This window comes from Balaenoptera ricei, chromosome 3 (assembly GCF_028023285.1).
Source record: "Balaenoptera ricei isolate mBalRic1 chromosome 3, mBalRic1.hap2, whole genome shotgun sequence".
Lineage (NCBI taxonomy): Eukaryota > Metazoa > Chordata > Mammalia > Artiodactyla > Balaenopteridae > Balaenoptera > Balaenoptera ricei.
The window spans coordinates 26554098-26569908 of record NC_082641.1 but is presented as its reverse complement, the minus strand read 5'-3'; the positions used below and the strand labels follow the sequence as shown (position 1 = coordinate 26569908).

At 37.3% G+C, this 15811-nt stretch overlaps 1 protein-coding gene across 2 annotated transcripts in view; it reads right to left on the bottom strand.

The window, feature by feature from the left end:
* Positions 1 to 15811, bottom strand: part of CDH6 (cadherin 6) — a 127067-nt gene that overhangs the window by 27222 nt on the left and 84034 nt on the right. For both annotated transcript variants that reach the window (XM_059916158.1, XM_059916159.1), the window contains exon 3: positions 492 to 786. In XM_059916158.1, the coding sequence (XP_059772141.1) occupies positions 492 to 786 (295 nt within the window). The remainder of the gene's footprint in view (positions 1 to 491; positions 787 to 15811) is intronic.

Here is a 15811-nt window from a genome sequence, read left to right as displayed (position 1 = left end):
CATCGTCTGCATATTGTTTATGGATTTTTAAAAAAGTTTTCTTTGAGTCTCTTTCTCAAATATAATTACTCTTTAGTCTGGACTGTAAATTAAGGGCTTTTGTTTTCCATTGGGGAGATCCTTACCTGAAGCCTAATACCACTATGGGCTAAGAGAAATAGAGAGGGCTGCCGCCTTTCAGTCCAAGAAATAAAGTGGGCATTTTGAGTGGGAGAGGATTTAAATGAAATGGTCTCTCCTCCCTCCCCCTCTCACGCTGCCACTTTTCATACCCTAATCACTAGAGGAAATGCTGTTTTCTTAAAAATAATAAGACTAGAGTAATATTAGGAGACACCAATGCACTTACAAAAAGGACATAAATGGACTGTTTGAAACACAATGCTTCTAGAATTTAGCAGCTAAGTTCATTCACTTCAGCAAATTTCACTCATAGGACTTGTTATTCAGTTGATATACTAGAGGAAATGGTTGAATCACATCTCACTCACCGACATCAGACATTTCGGGAACAGTGGCTGTGTAAACCTCCTTGGTGAATATTGGTTCGTTGTCATTGATGTCATGGATCTTGATGATGAATTCAGACTCGGGCTCCACGGGTCTCCCTGTTTTTCTGTTTATGGCCTGAGCTCGAAGGATGTAAACAGGTTTTTCTTCCCTGTCCAGCCTCTTGGTGGCCTGTATATCCCCTGTGTTTTCATTGATAATGAAGAGATCTCCTGCTCCATCTCCTGAAAGGATATATTTAAGTGATCCATCTCCTCTATCCTGGTCTGAATGTAACTAGTGTAGAAAAAAAAATTAAAGAAAGTAAAAGTCAAGCATGTGATCCTAAACTGTTTGTCTTTATGATGCAATGCTATGTTAACTTTCATTCAAGTCTTTCTAAGGGTTGCAGATTTTTTCTTTCACTATTTACTTAAATCCTCAGTAGTAAATGTCATTCGTTAATGAACATGTTTCCTTATGATCACAGAGATTTCCAGAAGTGGAACAGAGCTTGGATAAAATTTAGTAATCCTGATTTTGAAGAATGGAAAACTAAAGGCCAGAGCAATAGTAAGATGCCCAAGGACATATAGGCCTGGCTGGAACGAAACTATTTTCACTACAGCTTTCAGATCTATTAATACACTCTCCCCCTCACTTTTATGTACACAGATACACTAGACAAGCAATATACTACTGAGAAAAGGATTTTGGTTTTTGAATCAGAGTGTACATTTTGCCTCTACACTTTGCTATCTTGGTGAATTTAGGGAAGCTAGTCAATCTTCTTGGTTCTAATATGATGGAGATTATAGTCAATTTTCTAGGAAGATGTGAAATTTATTTATGAAATTCAACTCAAAGTGTTTGAGAAACATCTGAAGTGCTGCCAGGGACAATGCCTTGAAACCATCCTGACTAGGTAATTTACAAGGTAAATTGGAATAAGATAAATTTACAAGATAAATTGGAAAAGAATATTTAACACACATTTTAGTTTAATATGGGAAAGGACCTTCTAAAAGATTAGATTGAATAGCCTGCCTTATGAAGCAGTGGGTTCTCTGTTCCTGAAGGTCATCAAGCAGAGGCTCTGATAAGATTAACAGCCAGTGAAATGGATCTGGGTAAAGGGTTTCGGTAATGAACATGAAGATACCACTGAAGTGAAGAGGGCGATCCTAACTTGGAAAAGTAGCCCATGGGTTACTTATCCTGAACTTTATATCCACTCTGTTGACTTCCCTATTGTTTCTTTAGTTCCCTTTTCCCCACCTCAGCAAAAGTTTAGGCAGTATCTCATAGGTCTTCCGATAACCTAACCCTATTCACAATTTTTTTCAAAAAGTGCTTTTTACCAACAGAACTGTTTTCAGATCTCAGTTGTAAGTATCAGCTACATACAGACAAGTTAGCTTTAATGGCTAGTAGGACCCCGTGGGGCCCTCCTGGGTACAAAAGCCCCTCTGTGCTTCCTGTTTCTTGTTTGTAGAGAAAGGCTTTAGTCTCCTAGGTCTTTCCTGAGTTCCAAAGAGCAGACTCAAGCAGTTACTAATTAGGTAAGTGAGGGAATGCAGAAACAAAGGAAAAGCAAATAGTTCAGTGATAAAACAGAGTCCTAGTTCCTCCTAAAGAGATATACACAACAATCTGACATATATTTTTGAGTTCTGCAGAAACTAAGCTCCCCCACACAAGGTAGAGGATGGTGATTACATGTTACCACAGGCATGCAGACCCCAGATTCAGAAGGTTGATGATTATGATTCCTGAAACATCACCCTGTTACCTCACCACCAACCAGTCAGAAGAAGGTCCATGAGCTGCAATCCTCATGCCAAATGTTGCCTTTAAAAACCCTTTCCTGAAAGCCATTGGGGAGTTTGGGTCTTTTGAGCATGAGCTGCCCATTCTCCTTGCTTGGTGCCTGCAATAAGCACTGTACTTTCCTTCATTACAACCTGGTGTCAGTAGATTGGCTTTGCTGTGCAGCAGGTGAGCAGACCCAAGTTCTGTTTGGCAACAATCTCTACCTTATTTCAACTCTGTCTAAGTGGAGTATAGGCTATGTTACAACAGTAATGGCAACAACAGCAGCAGGTAAATCATCTCTGTGTTCCCTTGACTGATACTGCATGGAATGTTCAGAGTAATGTCTACAAACACATTTGAAAATAGAATCTCAGGGGAAAAAGGGACTTAAAAAATATGTAACCCAGCCTTTCTAAAAGTATGTCCCATGGAATATCATTCACACAAAATGCTGAGGAAAAAGGGTTCTATGGCCCAATAATTTTGGGAAATACTTCATATTCTGCCTCTTTCTTAGAGTCACCCAGTGCCCATTAACTTAGGAAAGGCTGTGAGTACCTATAGTCCAAAACTGTACTAAACATCATTTAATCTAGCTTTCCTGAACTTTCTTATGTAATGAATCCTTTTTGGGTGTGATCCGTATTGATATTCCCCAAAACAGTTTTCCAAGAAACTCATTTTGGGAAACATGAGCTAATTGAATCCATCACTGCAAGAGTCAAGAAAACTGAGGCTCCTATATGTAGTGTTTCCCAAATCACACAGCTCATGTGAGAGTCAGATTAAAACTTGAGTGCAAGAAGAGGCTTATAGATTATTCCGTGCAACCTTCTCATTTTGAGAGATACACTGTGTCTAACGCCACACAGCTACCACTAGTTAATAGCAGAGTTTGAGGAAGAGAATATTATTTATACAATTAGTGGCCTTGAAAGCAATTTGACAGAAATCATGCAAGATAAATGCGAACGGGGAGGAAATTGCTTAGAAGTGAGACAAACGCAATAAGAAATGTAAAACAAGAGCACTCCATGATTTGTGTAATGTGATATGCTAAGAAAACGTTGAAACCCTGATTACACAGAAAGAGTCACTGGGGAAAGTTTTAACTCTCCATCGTCAAATTCTAATGACTGAAGAGAGCTCTTAAAAAGCTATTTCATTAACTCATGAGTAATGAAACCAATGTCACTGCCCATTGGATCTGGCTCTAGGGCAGCCATGGTCAGCAGCCTGGCACAGTGCAGGGGGCACCACACCAGGAGTCCCAAGTGTGGGCCTTGCTCATTCTTTCTCTCTCAATAGGACAGTCAATTAACTTCCAAGCCCTGGGATCCTTATCAGAAAATGAGGATAATTGAGCTACAGGACAAGGCTGTAGTGAAGCACTAAGAGACTATATACAAATACTATATACAAATACTATGAGACTATATACAAATACTATTTTAATTCCTACATAAACATGCGAAAAAAGCATGTGTTTTGTAAATTATAAAGTGTCTTCCAAATTTCAGATATTGTTGCTATTATTAGCTCTTAGTTCACAATAAACAGGTTTTTGCTTTTGACTTTGAGAACTTTGTTCTGAGGACTTTGAAAACCCAATTTTACAAACACATGGTATCTCTAAGGTAAAATCTGTTATCAAAAGCCAGTATTCTTCTATCAGGTGGCCACTGCTATCTTTCCACATGATTTATTATATTCTGCATTCCACTAGATTATAGACTCCCCTCAGCTGGTTCTTTCATCACTTTCAATATGTAGTTGTTGCACAATTAGTAGGTGAATACCACATTGGGTCACAAGATTTATTCAGGTAAAAGTAATCAGAAACTTATTTTTAGCTGTCAGGAGAGACCATTTCGATGACTTATAGAACAAACACCAAGACAATATAAAAGGGCAGTGGAGATGCCAACTAAGAGCGTGAACAGGGATTGCTCTGCAGATCCCAATTCTGATTTATCACTATTTAAAAACTAGTGGGAAAATGCATCTTTTCACTCAGGCATTGTATAATAATAAAACAATTTAACCTCATCCCCCTCCCAGTGCAGTGTCTGCATCTGATGGAGCGCACAGAATAGAAACCTCTAGAAGCCTTTGTGTGCTCTTTCCCCCCTCTGCTCCCCTTCCACTGAACTCCCCTGAGGCCAGTTCTTTTTTCTCTTCTTGGGGAAAAGAGGAAACATAAGACATCAGTGCAAGTGAAAGCGGTGGTGACAAGCAGACATTAAGGGTTTATTGAGCTCTTAGATTTTAATTGGATTTTTTTCTTTTGTGATGTCATTCATCATGGCCACTGTAAAAGGCAGAAGTTAAACAACAACAAATAAAAGGTTGTAGGCTGCCCGAGGCATGTTTTTACTAATTTCAGTTTAATGTGGCTGTTCCATTAAGTTTAATCATCTGGTTCACTTTTAACGATTCACCATCAAGTAAAAATTATCCACTTCCCTCGGAAAGTCACATTTCATCTGGGGCTCGTAGGACTTTTTACTACTGTACCTGGAGCATTTTGTTGCAGAAGGAGCTCTTGGTCTTTGCTTGTTTTTCTGTTGACTTTTATCATTATTTTTTTAAGTGTAGCATCTTGACAAATAAATACAGGGATCTGGGGTTGTAGATATGGCCCCATTGCAAGCATCACCAAAGCAGTGCCAGTATCTTTTTACCTGCTACGTATGCCACCTCCCAACTTGATTTTGTCTCTAATTCAAAGGTATAACACTAACTGTACAGACTTTTAGTGGTTTATGGAGCTAGTTACTGCTGCCCCATTTCCCCCATTCCCTCGGTGTCACTGAGTCACTTGTCTTAAGTCAGTAACCAAACTGAATCTTCTAAGCATATGCATCGTTGAGACAAGAAAGCATAGTTTAAACAGAACGTTACCTACGTGGCACATCTGGAAGTACCTACAACAGCCTGAAAGGGGCTTAGGGAAGGAATTATGTGATTTTTTTGCTGAAATAAAAAAATGGATTATGACTAATATGCTCATAGAGTGTAATGTGGCCCTTTAAGAAATGTAATGATTGCTAATCTGAGATGTTATAAGAATCAGAGAACAGCTGTGGTGAAAAGATGTTGTCTGATTGGGATTGAAGTGTAGAAACTGGAGTTACAGCAGAGAGAACACCTTTGTGCTAAATAGATTGAATATTATTTTAAACTGGGAAAATAAATTTACAATCAACTTAGGACAAATTGAAGCTTAACTGAATTCAATAGGTATATGTATATATGAGTGTGTATATACATACATCTCTCTACATAATGCATGTATACATAATGCTAATAAATATGCTTAATGTTGTAAAAATCGTGAAGAGCTTGTTAGGTAGAGTTTATGTCAGGAAGAAATTTCTTGAAGTACATGGCAGGGATTAGGAGTAGATTCTGTTTCAGAGATCATAGGGGTAGGTAAATAAAAATATCTTTTAATAAAATTTTATATTACATATTTTAATATGCTGTATTTAGATGTTAATGATTATCATGAGTTAACTAATTTATATCTAATTTATATTTATATTTAATTTATTTTTTTTTACAAGTTAAAATGCTGATGGCAGCATATTTTTGTGGCAGGTTGTTGGAACTAGACTTGCAAATTCTCAGGCCCCATCTACCTCCAGAATCAGAAACTCAAAGGGTGTTGCCCAGCAATCTGTGTTTTAAGAAGCCCTCCAGGTGATTCTGATGAGAGCTCAAGTTTGAGAATCACTGCCTTAACTAGTACAATCATAATGCATGCATGGTCTTGGGCAAGGGAAAGAAATGGGTATGTAGTAGTCAGGTAACCTTGGGGAACTTAGTTAGTTTCTCCAAGTCTTATTTCCCTCATCTACATAAGAATAATACCGATACTTAGTTTACAGGTAGGTTGCTCTGAAAATTAATAAAACAATGTATGTAAAATGCTTAACGGAAGGCCTAGCTCAGAGATATGCATCAATAAATTATTCTTACATCACAAACAGGAAGTATTCAGAAGGTGGATTTTGAAGGTGGAAACATTTGGGTCTGAATTCTGACTTTCCTATTAATCAACTAAATTAAGTTATCATAGTTTTCATAGGTCATCTTTAAGACAAAACTCAATTAACTTTGCCAGATATTCCTCTTCTACTTGTCCATTAAATGTGGATATTCCTTAGGCCTATGTCTTAGGTCCTTGTCTTTCCTCATTTCACATACTCTCTCCAAATGAGATTATCTATTTTCATGGATTAAACTATTATCTCCGTGCCATTAATGTCCAAATCTCTATATAACCTCAGGACAGACATTTTCACGAGATACAGAGTCAAGGATACAGTGATTCCCAGGCTAGTCTCTTGGACAACTCACACTCAGTACTTCCCAGTTGACCTCATTACCTTCTCTCCCAAACCATTCTTCCTCTTGTATGTCCCATCTCTGTAAGGACCACCAGAGAGCCACCCTAGAACCTTCCTTCTGCCTCCATCTCCAAATTCATTAGGCCCCTAACTCCTGCCAATTCTACCTCTTACCTATATCTTGACTCACCGCCTACTTGTCTCCATTCCCAGTGGTGCCACCCTGGTCCAATTCACCACCATTTCTCTTTGACCTATTGCAATGAGGCTCTCTGAACACACACTCAGTCTTGCTTCCTTTCCATCTATTTTCCTTTCTGTGACTAGATGAACTTAAAAAACACCATCAACAACTTTCAAGATACCAATCTTTTCTAACTGAATCCTTCAGTGTTTTCTCTTTACTCTTGGGATAAGGCCCCCAGCCCCACTCAGCATGGCCTCCAAAATCCACCACAGTCTCTGCCCCTCTCTTTAGCTTCATCAGCCATCATTCTCTCCTTGACACTCTTTGTTCTAGTGTACTGTACATATTGCAGTTTGTGAAGATACATTAGACTCTTTCATATCTAGGCCTCCTTGCATGTGGTCCCCTTGGTGTAAAGTCCTTTTGAACACCTTCACCTGGTTAATCCAATTCATACATCAGGTCTTTGTAATCTTGATTTCCTCAGGGAAGTTCTCCCTGAGCTGCTAGTCTAAGTTATAGCCTCCTGTTCTACACTCCCAATTTCTTCCCCAGTTAGCCATCAGCACATTCTCAATTTTTTTTTTTTTTTGAGAATTTCACAGCTGTTTTCATGTTTCAGTCAGCAAACAGCTAGATTGCAAATTTCATGATAAAAAAAGCATCAAGCCTGTCTGGTTCACTTCCACATTCTCAGCACCCAACATATTGGCACATTATGTATATTCGATAATTAATGATTGCAAAGAAAGAATGCATGAATGTTATAAAGATAAAATTGGATAAAATATCAATAATCAATGAAGGTTTCTGGAACATAGAAGGTAATCAATAAATCTTAGTGTCCTCCACCCCCTTTCTCACTTGATTTTAGGATAATTCTATGTATCAAGAATACATGTTCCTGAAGTTGCCAGATAATTTAGCAATTACGACCAAACAAACACTAAGCACATTGTCTAATCTGAGCAGTCAGAGAGGAATTCAAGTTATCACCTCAGATATAAAAAATTTTCTTTAATAACCAATTAAACCTCAATAATAAAGCCAACCTGTATTGGATTTGTTGAAAAGAGCAGATGTTATAAGTACCTTGACCATTATAAGTGCTGGGACAGAAGTCATCTGTTAAGGGTGAAGAAGTTTCAAGAATGAAGCTGATGGAAAATGAATGGAAAATTCTCCATTTCACAGAAACATTGTTCTATTAAAATATAGTTTAACTGTCAACCAAGACCATTTAAAAACACTTATTGGCCTGAAGAGCTGCATAAGGCAATGAATAAAAAACACCTAATACCTGCCTTCTATACCTTTGCAAATTAGTCTTGGAAATACTTACCTATACACAAAAGAAAGCAAATAAAAGCAGAAATTAGACACTTTGGTATTCTTATTAAGTATTAGTTAGGAATAACAAGGTAAAGGAAACGCTAGAGAACAATACAGAGGGAACCTGTGAGTTGGAAAAGGTGGAGTCAGGGGACATGTTAGCTCTTTGGTGGTTTAGGAAGACTTCTTGGAAAAGGTTGGATCACCGAGGGGAGAAAAATGGCTTGGCACCAGCATGAGCACGTGGCATGGTTTCAAGGCTCTGTGTGGGAGAAAATCAGAGGAGGCCTTGAGTATGTGCCTGGAGTAATAAAAGCAATAAAGTCAGCTAAAATAGAAGCGTCCTTCCCTTGAGGTGCAGGGTCACATATTTTCTCACACTGCATTCAGATGTGCAGGGGAAGATGCAGCTTCCTTATTATTTCTTTCTTTTTTAAAATAGCTTATCCCTCAAGCTCTAATCCCATTGAGTATTAGGAACTCGATATTAGGTTGAATATTCAGTCAATATTCAGTAATTTAGTGCAGTCCAATAAAATCTGCCTGATTCAATAATACAGTCTCTTTAGATAACTATTTTAATTAAATCCCAGTCTTTCTGGTTTTTGCTTTTTCTCTTTGCCCCTGATTCATTCCAAGATGACATCTGGGTGTATGAAGAGGAGAGACCCACATGACACAAATCAGAGGGACATTCGGGGCTTTTGGAGCTAAGGGCAGTCCTGTACTGCCTCTGGTCCGCTGGTCTCTAGACAACAGCTCTCATCCATTACTTTCCTCAGGGGCATCTATGGTTTTGGCAAGTGGAATCATGATCTCAGCTCTCCAGGGTCCAAGGTGACTAGCCCCACCCTGCCTGCCTCCTTGGTATCACATACCCCCTGATGTCTGAGTATCACTCCTCCATTGCCCTTGGCAAATGTGGACTTAGCCACAGGGTTGCTTTGTCCTTGGTAGGTACCATCAAAGAGATCATCCACCCTTTTCTTGCCCTGGAGAAGCCCAGGAGCTAAAAGGAGCTTCTCCTCCACCACATGATTGCCTCAAAGGGAAACGGGCAAAAACCCACTCTGTTTTCACCTTTATCCACAAACTTGCCACTGCTTCCCACTGCCCCCTTTTCCAGACTTCAGATACACTGTCTCAGGGAAGTAGAAATGACTTTAGATACACACAGGGCTGTGTGTTTTTGTGTTTAATAGCCAGGAATGTGAAATCCCTCCCTCAGTTTCAGGAATACTCCACCACTTAAGTTTTGGTGGGAGGAAGAGCCAATTCCCACCATAAAAACTGAGAAGATAACTGGGGGGTAAGAATGACCAATAGCCCAGAGCCTGGCACCAATAACTTTTGGTAACTACATTTATAAATGGGATTCATAAGTTTTATTCGAATTGGCCAGGCTCATCTCTTGATATGTTAAATGGGCTCTAAAAGAATCAGGACAATCTCTTTTCCTCTGACAAAACCTAGGATCAGGCTACCTCCATCTCCCATGTTCTTTTTCGATTATACTGTGTTGCCTCTTATCATGACCAGAAAACATTATATCCTTCTATATAATATAAATAATTTGATTGATTTTTATTTATTTTATTTTTTATTTTTTATTTTTTAACATCTTTATTGGAGTATAATTGCTTTACAATGGTGTGTTAGTTTCTGCTTTGATTGATTTTTAGAACAGTGTAAATATTTTATCTTTAAAGCTTTCTCTTATATGATCAATCATTTGGCAATGGGTCTGTCTGGAATTTGGGAAAATAATAATAGCAGACATTTATGAAGCCCATCCTATGGGCCAGGAAATTTGCTGCTGTTACACAGATTATATAATTTGTTACTCATTATGACCCTCTTCCTATTACCTCAACTGATGAGGAAACTGAGGCAAGGTAAGAGTTTAGTAACTTCTCAGCATCATACAACCAATGGGAGAAGGATTTGAGTCCAGGCATTCTGACACCACAGTCTAGTCTGTTAACTGCAACATAAATATTTTCTCTGGAGATATTTACATTCAGTTCTATGACATTCATTAAAGGTTTATCCTGTACCAAACAATATTTTAAGTGCTGAGTTACAAAGATCTATCTAATTCAGGATTTTTTGGCCTCTGCACTATTAACATTTTGGGCTGGGTAACTCTATTCTGTGTATTACAAGATGTTTAGCAGCATCCCCGGCCCCTACCCACTAGATACCTGTAGCACCTTTCAAGTTGTGACCACTAAAAATGTCTCCAGACGTTGCCAAATGTCCCCTGGGAGGCAAATTAGCCTCCTTTGAGAACCACTGATTGAATCCTATATCTATCTATCTATCATCTATCTATCAATATCATCTACCTATCATCTATCTATCATCTATGTACCTATCATCTATCTAATCTATCCTTCCATCTTTTTTTCCTCATTGCGTACCTTGTAACTTTTAAAAATACGTTCATATAATACCGTAAAGTGTTCTGCATTTGCAGAGATTCCACATGACCCCACTCAATTCAATCTTTTATCTTTGTTAGATTTAATAAGCACTGAAACAGACCTTGTGTTTCAAGAGAAATTTTCCACAAAACTGCTAAAAGCAAGAGAATTTTAAATGTAAACTCAGAAGAAATATATTAATTCCCTTGACATTTATCCTTTACACTCAATACCTTGAATTTAATGTCAAAAGTACCAGAGTAACTATTAAACGAACAACTCTTTAGTGGTATAGTAGTTGTGGTAAGCAGAATAATGGCTCTCCCAAAGATATTCATGTCCTAATTCCCAGAACCAATGACTATGTTACCTTACATGGCAAAAAAGACTTTACAGGTGTGATTAAGATAAAGATTTTGAAGTAGTGAGACTGGCTTGGATTAACCACATGAGCCCCATGTAATCACCAGGGTCCTTATAAGGGAAGGAAGTAGGGGAGAGCTGGAGTCAAAGAAGGAAATGTGACGATGGAGCAGAGGTCAGAGAGAGAGACTGAGAGAGAGAGAGATTTGAAGATGCTATGCTGTTGTCTTTGGTGGAAGCGACCATGAACCAGGGAATGTAGTCAGCCTCTAGAAGCTCGAAAAGACAAGGAAACGGCTCCTCCCCTACAGCCTCCAGAAAGACACCTTGCGGCACCTTGATTTTAACCTAGCGAAACCCATTTCAGACTTTTGACCTCCAAAGCTATAAGATAATAAACTTGTACTATTTTAAGCCACTAGGTTTGTGGTAATTCATTACAGCAGCAATAGGAAACTAAGGTATTTTTTTTGTTTTTGTTCTTTTTTTCAGGGGGGAGGATCTTAGTTCCCTGACCAGGGATCAAACCCGGGGCCATGGCAGTGAAAGTGCCGTGTCCTAACCACTGGACCGCCAGGGAAGTCCCACTAATGTAGTTCTTTATCTTTGGAATTCAAGGTGAGCTGGAACTGCATGTGGTCCTTCAAGAATTTCAGTGAAGGAAGCAGAAAACTAACACTTGGTGAACACTTACTATGTGTTAGGTACTGCAGGAATGCTTTGTTTGTTAATCAATAATACTCATAATGACTCCAGGAAATAAGCTTTATTTTCTCCACTTTTTTCAGAGAAACTGAGGTTAGGGAGGTTAAGTAACTTATCCAAAGTTAAGAGCAGAGCCAGGGAGGTTACCAAGATCTGCCTGACTCCAAAGTCTGTTCATTCACATCAGATAATACTACCAAAAAGCAGTCCCTACCATGATTATAAACGTTTCTGGATTCATTATATTATTATATTAGACCCCAGGCTAAATTATTTGTAAATTCTATTGGCACAAATGATACAAATTGTAATAGATGTTATTGTTCATTTGGGATTTATCAATTAAACAAATGCATTTTGGTTTAGTCACTGCATGAAGTTATTTCCCCAAAAAGGCATTGTTTACTGCCTTTTGCTTGGCTCTGGAAGTCCAAGGTCTTTGGCAGACTGAGCCATTAGTTTGAGCTCCTGCTTAGTCTAACATTTTGATTTTAAAAAAGCCAGTGGTAAATCAAGCTGAGAGCCAGATATCCAGTCAAAAATTGATTTAGTAAGGCATTGTAACTCACCAGTTACAATCCTACTTTTTGCCGTGTAATGTAGTCTCTTCAGCAATTATCAAATCTAAGGACACACACACACACACACACACACACACACACACACTCCCCCTGCCTCCTCTCTCTTTCTCTCTGACAAACACACTTTGGAAGAAAATATTAATGGATAAATGCAGACATCTGAGACATGATGATTCAAGCAGCAGAAATTTTTAAAAAATTATGCTCCTCACTAGTTAATGGACTTTTCCCCAAATGTGTTTTTCTTCAAAGGTAAAAAACATATTGGATATAATATTCTTCTGTAGATTCTTAATTAGAATCTAAAAAGTTAAAGCCATATCTTTATAAAACAAGTAGTTTGCTTTAGGGAGAGACTATTTCTCATTCAAATTCATAACTCTCAAGCATCCTGTACATGTCCAATAAATGATGATTAAACTGAATTCTGTAACCCACTCATACACTCAAGGAAATAATGGTGAGCAATTCTAGGAGAAATGATTATGAGTTCATTAATTAGTTTTTAGTTTTATTGCATGGGAACAGCTTATAAATTTTTAAATAATTTGAACAGCTTTGTTTTTTGTTTTTGTTTTTTCTTTAAGGGAATAACTGGGAAACAATCAGTGAAGAGAAATGTGTGCTGTCTGGATGGCCATGCTAGGGAAAGTGTTCTCGTGGTGATGTTAGTTCCCTAAATTCAAGTGCTCCAATTCCTAAGCCCTATGCTACTCTTCCATTGCCCACCATGCCTGAAATACTCTCTACTACTTGAACATGGTAATAATGTGGTATAAGGGAAGAGTATTAGACTAAACCATGTCAAAAAGCATGGACTTCAGCTTCAACTTTGGCACTCTGCTGGCAATGGCACTGTGGTCTCTTAACCCCTCTGGGACTCTGTTTCCTTACACCCAAAAGGATTGAATTCTGCTCAACTGAAAGAGTGCTTAGACAGATCATGAGGAATGCTTGTACACATGGAAACACTTTATAAACTGTAGTACTTGATAAAATGTGGAAAAATATTATCACTGCTCCTATCTCATTGCAAATTTTCTGCAATAAAACTCTGCTAAAAAACAATCTAAGACGCCTCTTCACCTGCCAGGGGATGATTTCCCTTGTGTTGTGTTTTCTGTTCTGTCCCTCCCCATCCAGCACCCTCTCCTTCTTTGAAGTTACTCGATGGTTTGAATTGCAGTAAAGATTCTGTCTCATTATCGTTTTAAAACTCAAGTAAGTGATGTCTAGACTGTTGAAAAGGAGATAAAACTGAATAAAGTACTGCCACTGAAGTCTACGCAAGTCATTTCATTTTCTTGATTTGATTTAAAACAATATTTCCCTTTAAGAGGCAGGTAGATTGGTAATCACCAAGATCATAGCTTTCACACAAGGTAAACGATTCCCCCCTTTTGTTCTTTTTACAGAATACACACAGTTGGGAGGGTAGATAGAACACTCAAGATACAAATGGATAATAAAGTAATTTCTTATACTCCACTCTACCTTACTGATTTCTTTTTAAAAAATTTTAAACACTTTTATTTGGCAATAATCTCAAACTTAGAGAAGATGCAAATATAAAAATTGCTTTACTTGATTTTTAAAGGGAAAGTTTGCTTCCTGAAGGGTATTTATCTTCATTGGAAAACCAAAAAAGAAACCCTAGGATATAGATTAAGTAAATGAGCCAGATTCTTATGCTTCACGATTTATGAAAAGAAAACAATAAAGCATGCTAAAGTTTTGCATAACTGTTCTAAAGCAGAACTTTCTTTGCATCTCCTCTTTCATGTTCACTTCTGAATTGTACTCATAATATAAACAGTAGAAAGAGTTAAGATGTGATTATTTTCCAGAAATGATTATATTTCTTGTGAGAACTCAAAATATGTTGATTAGAAGAATATATAGTTGGTACAAAAAGAATTAGTCGTTATATAGAATTTTTCTCTCTCTGTGTTATCCCATTTTTCTGTACAGTTGATTTTTTTGTGAATCATTGCAATCAACATTCTCAGGTCTTAAATGATTTCTCTTTTACTGAACACTTGAATTATCTGCACAGTGTAGCTTAGGAATTTTAAGAAAAAAATTTGTTTTCTATTAATGAACTCTGGCTTTTTCTCATTTTGTTTCAAACTTTCTTCTACTGAGATCCTAAATAATGTCTGATTTTTCATTTGTAAAAGTCTTAAAGGAACCAGCTTTTATGATGTGATATTATTTGTTATATATTTTCATTTTTATCTTTCCTGTTAGTTTATGCACATACAACTGTGTTATCTTTAATTTCTCTGGTTTGCACTAAGGAAGCTTGAGTTTTCTGCTATTATATCATAAAATACCTATGTCATTTTGATGTGAAATTTCCAGAGGTAGTTTCCGTGGAAAGACTTTCATGATGATTTGGTGTATATGTTTACTATCTAATATATCCTTGAACTTTAAAGACTAGATTTTCAGTTGTCAACAACACAAAACACTATCGATGATATCCATATCAAATCATCCACATCAATAAATTGGGAGGCAGCTTTTAGATAACACAGTAGTTTTTTATCTTTTGTGGTCACTGCAGCTTAATTGAAGTAATATTTGACTGTTTGCAATGTGCAAAATCTGTGCTAGATATCTTTAAGGATAAAAGTATGAGTGAGGTGTAGTCTAGGGTCCTGCAGAGTTTATAACGATATAAGTATTCAAAGGTTTAAATTCAATATCTAAAGTACTAATTTGAAAGACCAGACCTAGGACCCAATATAAAAGAGTACTCAATATATTAAAGGTCAAAGTTTAACCTTAAACAAGGAATTAATTATTTTGCTCTTAAAAAATGTAATTAAACAATTAAATCAAAAGTAATTTTCCCACAATAATAAACTTTGGTGCAATAATATAAGGATCTCATGATATTAAATCCCACTTAACAACTTGACTATGATAATTCCAATTTAAAACATTATTATACCCTAAGTGCAATAGTCATTTTTGATTGTTAGATGCATTGAAGTTTTATTGAAAATATAACAAGACCTAACCAGACTCTTAACATTTCACAGTAGTTTAAATATTCAATAATATAAACTCCAAATTGTGGTGTTAAGTAATGATGTTTTAAAATGAAATGATAAATAGCCTTAATAGGAGGATCTACAAAAGTTACCAGGATCATCAAATTACATAAAGTATAGTGATCATTTTATTTTTAGTTTGGTTGGGATAATAAAGAAGACTTTGTACTGTTATATATACTTGGCCCTCTGAATTGCTGGTGATGAGTTGTGTTTGCAGCTGCCTTAGCTGCTTTGGCACCATCTTCTGGCCCATAATACTTGACTTCAGAGAATGAGACTGAACATCAGTGGAATCATCAACTGGGCACTTTTGGTTCATCCTTCTCTTCACCTTTCCTGTTTTCTGAAGATGCACTTGATAGTAGGATGCCTTCCCTCCTTATTCTGGTCTTCCCTTAGTACCTCACTAGTGAGTACCATATGCTGACCCCATTCTAAGCTCTTTCTCGTATTAACTTAATTAATCCTCACCTCAACAACTTTATTACTCCCC